The following is an 8,238-nucleotide window of genomic DNA, read 5'->3' as shown; positions in this document are numbered from 1 at the left end:
AGGAACAAATGAAGACAAAATATATTTCATCACACATACTTGAGAAAAATTATTCAAACACAACTCATGTTGCAATGAACTTACTTTTAATCATCCGTCAAAAATAAAATTTACTTTTAGTTAACATAAATTTGCAAAATTTTGCTAATACAAATTTGTGTGGAAATGTAAATCCAAATATACACACACTCAGTATAATCTAACCCACTCCCGTGTGATGCACGAGTATATGCCCTATTAAACAAAGGATCTTGCTAACGAGTGTCCCCGACACTGTTTAAGGATCCTAAATTTAGAAATTATTTCTTAAAAAGGTCAAACACTACAAATTCCAATGCATTGAATACACATATTCTTATAAAAACTTACTAATAAAAGTCATTAACCAGTGTCCTGGAGCACTGGTAAGCATTTTTGTAGAGATAAAAAATTAGAGATTATAAAGCACAAATAGAATTGAAAGGGTATTTAAAAAATAAGCTCCATAAAAGCTCTCAAACTCATCCCTGCATACATTTTTTTTCATAGTTGCTTTCATTTAATTATGTACCTAGAAGAGGGATTTTTTTTCTTCTGAATATTGTTTACTCATATCCTTTTTTAAAAGAGAAGATGAGCAAAAAAGTATTTGGTCAAACTGATTCTAATTTGCAAGTTTGAGTTTTGGAAGTGGAGGGAGGATTTACTTCTCTTTTTTAAATTAAGTGTTATTCAAGTTTATTTGATCATCATATTCATATAAATATCAAAATATAAATTTATCCCTCCAAAACCCAAATCCAAACATACCCTAGGGCTTAAGAGTTATGTATTGATTATATATATTTTTTAATCAACCAATATTGTTAATGCATCATCTGCACAAGAAGCGCGAGACTTGCTGGAAAAATACACAACAATAATATCATGAAATCAAATTCAATATAATTTAAAATGTTTTATTAATTCTTAAAATATCTAAATTTAACAAAATTTCATTCTATAAATAAAATCATTAAATGAATGTTTGTATAAAACTACACTCTCAAGTTATAGTCTCTAACCACTATTAAAAAAAGGTAGCAAAAAAATCAACTTCGGTGTATGTAGCAAAAATAGTGTGTAGGTAACACGCAATGAAACCCATTAATCATCAATCAAATAAAAAAATCCCAAGCCCAAACCGGAAAAGCTACAAAATTTTCACGCCAAAGTTCCAAGCGGCAACTTATCCCGCCAAACAGCTTATTCCCGCCATCAAAAACCCTTCTTTTCATCATTTCCAATTCTCCTATTTAACAAACGCGCTTCTTTCATCTCTCTCAAAACAATCTCATTCATCTCATTACATTTCACCACTTTCACTTTCTTCACTTTCGCTTTTCTTCACCAAAATCGCTTCCAAAATGGTTGTTTCTCTAAAACCATCAAAATTCTACGGTTCAAGCCTACCCCGTCCCCGCATCTACGTCTCCCCAGACGGTTCCGATCGTGTTGATCCCCCTATCTCCGTCACCGCCCCGCTTATGTCGTGGGCCCAAGAAGCCCATTGGTCCATGGGTGGCGTCAGCTTCAAACGCCTTCGCTTAATGGGTAAAATCGAAGGCAACGTCAAAAAGCTTCGTTCCCAGCGCGAAAAAGAATTCAAAGCCCATCCAACAAGCCCAAGCCCGGCAGATCTACCCAGATCTAAAGGCTCTGCTGCTTCACGTTTGCGTTCGCGGTCACCTTCACCGCCACCTGCTCCGATCGGTTTGAAGAGGAAGAGATTCGTTACTCTTCTTGAGCAAGAAAATTTGGTTCCGGTTGAGAAAACTCGTCGTGGGAGAAGGTTGGTGAAGAAGCTTGGTGATGATTTTGATCGAGTTGCTTCTCCGGTGAATGACCGATCTGCTGAGGTGGCGCCGGTAGTTGCTGATCCGGCGCCGGTGACACCACCGGTGAAGAGGAGTCGGAGATTGGTGAAAATTGGTGATGCTGTGAAGAAAGCTGCTGAAGAGAAGTTGAAGAAGAAGGTTGTTGAAGATGAAGAAGAAGAGAAAAGCCCTAATTCTGTTACTAGGGTTAGGGTTTCTCCAAGATTGGCTAAGAATAGATCGAATTAGGATATGCTTGGTTATCAAAATTAAATTAAATTAAATGTATATTATTGGCTTTTCATTTCGTTTTTAAGTGTGTGTTCAAGATTAGAGATTAGATTGATGATGTGATTTTGACGAAATTATGTCCAATGTGATTTACTAAATCATTTCAAGTTGAAACATAAGTTGCATCTGCATGATTATTCTTGGTGCTACATACACATCTTATGGGACTGGTTTTTAAGCTTTTACATACATTTACTTTGTGAATCTTGTTTGTGTACAAAATATCAGCATTGCTTGAATTCTATTAGGTTTTCTTATGAGTTGTCTACTAGTCTTTCGATATCGGTCCGTGCAAGTTTTAATGTCAGTGTTTTATATTTTAAAACATAAAGAACATCAAAATCTAGACTGTTTGATCTTGATCTGATGGCTTGACAAAGTGTTTAAGTGTGTGCAATGTGACTGACTGCACCTGGTCCATTTTGATAGATTGTCCAAGATTCAAGGTTTATTCAACACTCTAAACCAAAAAAATATATAATTTTTACTTAATTGACATTTTTGTTGTGCCTGACTGAATTGAAACCAGATGAATAACTAACTATTTTGTATTGAATCTATTGATTTGTAATTACCAACACAGCTCGGTGAGATGATAGGATTTGTGATGTAAAAACTTCATTACATAGAAAACTTTCAATTTCCATTTTTCTAATAGATTTTATTATCTTGTCAAAAAAAAAAATAGATTTTATTATATTGCATAGATATGATATATATAAAGTTATAAACAATACTTTGTTTATAAAAATCTCTAATACATGCTACCACACTATACACTCAACTAATCATTCCAAATCGAAATTAGGATATTGCACAAAACCCCAATGTGTAGTCACTTAAATCAGATTTTTATCCAGATATCTATTCCATACTGTAGTCAACTTTTTTTTTCCACTTCTTTGTTTGCTAACAAAGTGCTTTGAAATTTACATCTTGTTGATTAATCCATCCCTTCGCTTTGCCCAATCTGCATGACTGTTTTATAAATAGCGATTGTGTTGATCGACTTTCCGCTGGGACGATTCCATAATCATCAGAATATTCCTCCATTCCCCCAACTAAGAATTGCCAAACTAAAGCGCCTGCTCCAGACTTGTTTCTCTTAGCAGATTTGTAAACGATGTTTAAAATTGTTTCATACATCTTTTCTCGGTCGGATACAGTGAAGTTCTGGTTCTTTTTTGATAATCCGTATTCGGAGAACAGGACCGGCTTCTTCAGTACTTCATCGCCATCTTCAATGTGGGAAAGCATCCACTTGTTGACAAATTTCAGTTGAGTTTCAATTGCTTTCTCATCCTCGTGAAACCTATGCAAAAAGTTATAATTAAAACAAGAAATACACGCCGAAGACAAATCTAAAAGGGAACAGATAATTTTTAAAACTCTTGCACTAGTTAATCAGTTGAACATGAAAAACTCATATGAAACCCTTATAACCTTTTCTTACTTCTGCAGGTTGTGTTACAGTTTCAGAGTGGAAATACCTGCGCCCATACCCATAACACATACTTTTACCCTACTCATAGTGGAAATTTTGGTCGGTACCCAATGACTTTGAGCATAAATGAAATGAAAAACTCATAAGAAAACCTTATAAAGTTCAAGCAATGCTTACCATTGATCCGGGTAGATATGAACTGAGGTGAAATCAATATCAGAGATTTTGGAGTTCCGGATATAATCAGACCCAAGTCTGGATGCCCAATAATTGGGGTTGACGGTCAAATCCTTTGGGTCATTAGGACCATAAAAGCCTTCATTCCCCACGGTCAGCATATGGTTCTTGTCAATCAATTTCACAAAAGCCGACATTTCCTCTATCCACTCCTGCAGGAAAGATTTCAACATTTTCCTTATTTTATTATATATTTCACAACATGGACTAAAACTTGCAGTATCAATATCAAATAGAAAAAATGGATAAAATTTGGATAAAGAATCCTTCGTATTGAACTTGGTGACAACTCTGCCAATTTTGCCATATTCAGTTGTGGAGAGAAAACAACCATGACAAGTTCATTAGAGATCATAAATGTTTTAATATAGAAATTTGAACTTTTTAATCTCCTCATGGGAGTCAACATATAATTATTATGATTTTTGAAGTGATTACTTGCAAAATCTTCTTTTTCTATAAACATTTGAAGGGTGGATCGCAGGTGAAGGACTTACTTGGAGAGTGTCGCCGGAACGATCAGTCATGCAACGAGGCTCATTAATCAATTCCCAGCCAAAAATGGTGGGGTCATTTCTATATTCAATTCCGGTGAAAGAATTTTTCCTTGTCAAGACAGTCTGCAGAAAACTCAAAGGATGCTATTAGTTTTCGAAGGATAGCCTCAAGGGCTGCAAACATAGAGCGAAAACTGAAGTGCACAGTTAAAAAGTCATAGACATTGATTTAGCAAGTAAATGAAGAAGAAATTTGACCTAGGAAAACCAAAGATACAAGCTTCATATGGAAGTCATGGATCACGTGCTAGAGAAGTGTAAAGCATTCTATAAGTCGTCAGTTTGTTATACGTAAGAAAACAGAAAGTGGTGAAACCAAAACGTTAAAGGAAACAGGTCAGAAGATATATTCAATGAAGCTTGAAAAATAAGGTTAAGAATTTGCGTGTGGGAAAAGGAAGAAAGGTATGCATTGGCCGTCTAATTCTTTGCTTCACAGCAAGATTGCACCGCTGCGGTGATGATTCAGCCCTTTCTCACTACTCCTTTATTGAGTAAAAGAAGTATACATTCAATTAGCAACTGACTGAATATTCTTTCATTAAGATGCCAGTGACACCAAAACTTGTTTCCTTAAGTAAGGTCTCAAGTTCCAGTCTTGTAGATGGGAAAAATAACATCGGGAGAGCTTACCCTCCTTTATGGGGCCTCTTCCCAACAACACTCGGATATTAGTCAGAGTCTAACGTTATCGGAGACCTATGTTCTATGACCTAAACGGTAAAAAAGGTACCATCACTGGTCTCAACTTCCAAAAGCCTGTATATTTGATTCAATCTTCAAAAAGAAAAAGAAGAGAAAACAACAAATGTAACTCCTATGTCAGATAAAATGGTCTGGTCAGCAGAGAAATACATGCAAACTACTTGTCTTGCTGTATACAATGCTTACAACACAAGCCATAGAAAACATAGGCCTACTGAGTTTAAGAATAATAAGAAACATACCAGTACAAAAGTATTATTAAATCTAAAGTTATCATATGACAATTAAAGGCATACAACATGTGGAATCTGACATAATGACTTTAAAAAGGAAATTAATCTTAGCACATAAGAATGCCACTCCAACCATTGGAGGGCGTGGGGTAAAGAGAAAGGGGGGAAAGGAGAAAGAGAAAAGGTAGATATATAGACAGACAAACATGTCATACCTTGATGTAATTCTTGAAATAACTACGGATTGATGGATCATAGAAGAACGAATCATTGGAGGCGCTTAATCCTACCCCTTCTTGCCATGCCCATTTGACATACTGACTCTTCCCACCATATGGTTGCAAGTTATTTACTAAGCAAAGGAGCAGCCTTATTCCATTTTGCCTTGCTTCTGCTATGACGTAATCCAAAGCCTGTCACATACCAATCCTTAGTTCAGCATAATTTCTATTCTTCAAAAATAATGGTAAACGAAACAACTAATTGCACAAGCAAAAAGAATTACACTGCAGTAATCGAACATAAAAACTTTCTTTCCTTCAATCGGGTATAACAGAAATGACAGATTTTTTTTTTTATGACCAGGAATTGAAATCGGTACCCCTGAAGTTCACAACACTTCCACACACTGCGCACCAACCACTTGCGCTAGACCTCGGTCATAAAGGACATGTTAAGTAAAACATAAATCTCTAAGGTACTCTGACGTTTGCAAAAATTAAGTACTTGAAATTTGGTATTTCGTTCATAAATTGATTTTAGTCAGAAGACAGAAACACCGACACCGTTTTTTGGGTCAATTTCCCAGGTTTCATGATGGACAAAAGGACAAGAAGAATAACAAAAGTTCAACATATTGCTTGTCAGATCCATCTACCTAGTAAACACAATTTTAGGAGCACAAGAAAAGAACAATCTTCTAATTGATTACACTTAGATGCTGACCATAGAGAGAGATCGCTTGCCACTTTTTCTCTGTATTCTACCACTTCCCAGAAACGATGGTAACTCAGTCCTCAATTAACTAAGTACATGTCTGAATTGACTGTGAGTTTGGCAAATTCATGGTGTCTATGTAATCTTTTTTGAAGATGCAAAGTATAGCATTTGCCAAAATCACAGTGGCACGCTGTAATTATGCTAAACTCACTATCAATCTAACCATGAACTTAACCATTTTCAACCCTAAAGGAACAAGTACATAACTTTTACATCACTTTTTAGAACTATCACAGCATTAGATAATTATTTCCACAAAAGATACCTAGTTTATTAGTTTGGTCCCTGCCTTCCCAGCAAGATACCATTATTATACTAAATTATAATCACAGGCTATTATTATTACCACTTTTGCAAAGACCTATGAGACATAATCACACTCGGTCATGCCCAATTTTAGGAAAAGAGTGCACAAACTGAGTAGGGAATAAAAAATTCAATGAAAAGTAAAACCCAAAAAACAAAAAACATGTCACTCACACATAAAAAACTAATTTGTGTCGGCAGCAACAACATGAAACAATGAAAGGGCACACAAAAACATAATCAGAACAAATCATAGGAACAACAAAGTTATAAAATTACCAGAAAATCAAGAGCTACAAACAACAAAACAAACAATACCTGAAAAACTTGTTCATCAAAGTGACCAGGTGAAATTTGAAGAGCATTATAATGACCATCATTGAAAGCCCAAGTTCTACAAACAGTGAGTCCCATATTAGCCCCAGTTTTCAGCATTTGACGAACCTTAAATCGCGACGAAAAATCGACAGAATGATCCATCAACCAATAAGAATTCCACCCATTCACATAAAACACATTCCCATCCAACACAAACTGTGTCCCATTTCTCATCACAAAACCCATTTCTCTCCCTTCTTCAAAACTAAACCTTAACCCTCCAAAAGACATGTAAATAAAAACCACAAAAGAAGCAAAACCCAAAATGGGATAAAACAATCCATTTCCTGCAAACATTATCTCACAACAAAATTCAACAAATTAAAGAAAAGATACCCTTTTGATTTTTTCCTCAAAGGGTCACTGAACTAGTAAAGCTTGATGAAAATTATTGAACCTCACACTCACACTCAATTACTCAAACACCACAAACCCAGAAAAAAAAGTTTGGTTTTTTTTGACAACCCAATTGGCTAAAATGTCTAGATCTCTCTCTTAGAACTTGGAAGAGTGTGAATAACTCCAAAAGACACTAACTTTAATGAGCTGCAATGAAAATTAGCTTAACCAAAAAAATGTATTAAGAGAAGAGATTAATTAAGTTAATTTTGTAGTAATGAGAAAATAATTAGGAAAGTTGAATTATTTATAGGTGAACAACTAAGAATGAGGAAATGATTGAGGTAATGTTAAAAGAACAACCTCAAAGAAGTGAAAAGAAGCACATGATGATTATTATTATCCTCAAAAATGGACAAAATTAGAGGAGATTATTGAGTTAGAAGTGAAACCGACGGTGTGGAAAATTTGTACTGAATGAAGAAGGACTTTATTGCTATGTCCCACCTCTTTATTTGCTTCACTCTTTGTTTGGTCAGACAGTGGAACATAGTTCAATCCCGTGTTTCACTCAATCTATTGGGATATTTATTCATTTTAAATTAACAGAAAATCGTTAAAAATTAAAATGATGAATGTGTCGAAAATCTTACAATATTTAAGTTAATTATATACTCTTCTGTTTTAAAATAATATACAAATATTAGCATGTAATATGTTGTTTGATTTGTTTTAATAAATATTTTTGAAATATTAAATTTTTATAGTTTTTTACTTTAGATAATTGAAGATATTAAGGGTGTGTTTGGATCACCAAAGAAAGTGAAAGGAAAGATTGTAAGAGGAAAGATTGTTAAAGGAAAGAAAGTATGAGGAAAGTGAATGGAAAGGGAGATGATTTGTTAGGTTGTTTG

The 8,238-nt window shown here is 34.8% G+C and overlaps 2 protein-coding genes across 2 annotated transcripts; one reads left to right on the top strand and one right to left on the bottom strand.

Annotated features, from left to right (window-relative positions):
• The first annotated feature begins 1,284 nt into the window (after positions 1-1,284).
• On the top strand, positions 1,285-2,315 carry LOC146950579 (microtubule-associated protein). Its single transcript, XM_085746525.1, has one exon. The coding sequence runs from the start codon at positions 1,386-1,388 to the stop codon at positions 2,082-2,084; it is 699 nt and encodes a 232-aa protein (XP_085602651.1). The 5' UTR covers positions 1,285-1,385; the 3' UTR covers positions 2,085-2,315.
• Positions 2,316-2,772: 457 nt separating this feature from the next.
• Positions 2,773-7,603, bottom strand: LOC146950578 (mannan endo-1,4-beta-mannosidase 2-like). The gene is made up of 5 exons (XM_085746524.1): positions 6,926-7,603; positions 5,518-5,715; positions 4,305-4,427; positions 3,748-3,959; positions 2,773-3,438 (listed from the first exon to the last, which is right to left on the bottom strand). Exons 1-5 carry the CDS (start codon positions 7,280-7,282, stop codon positions 3,036-3,038), a joined length of 1,293 nt encoding a protein of 430 aa, XP_085602650.1. The 5' UTR covers positions 7,283-7,603; the 3' UTR covers positions 2,773-3,035.
• Between the last annotated feature and the right edge of the window lie 635 nt (positions 7,604-8,238).

This window comes from Medicago sativa, chromosome 2 (genome assembly GCF_051527215.1).
Source record: "Medicago sativa cultivar Bolivia chromosome 2, Bolivia_mono, whole genome shotgun sequence".
NCBI lineage: Eukaryota > Viridiplantae > Streptophyta > Magnoliopsida > Fabales > Fabaceae > Medicago > Medicago sativa.
The sequence above is the reverse complement of the archived record's forward strand: the minus strand, read 5'-3'. Positions and strand labels throughout refer to the sequence as shown.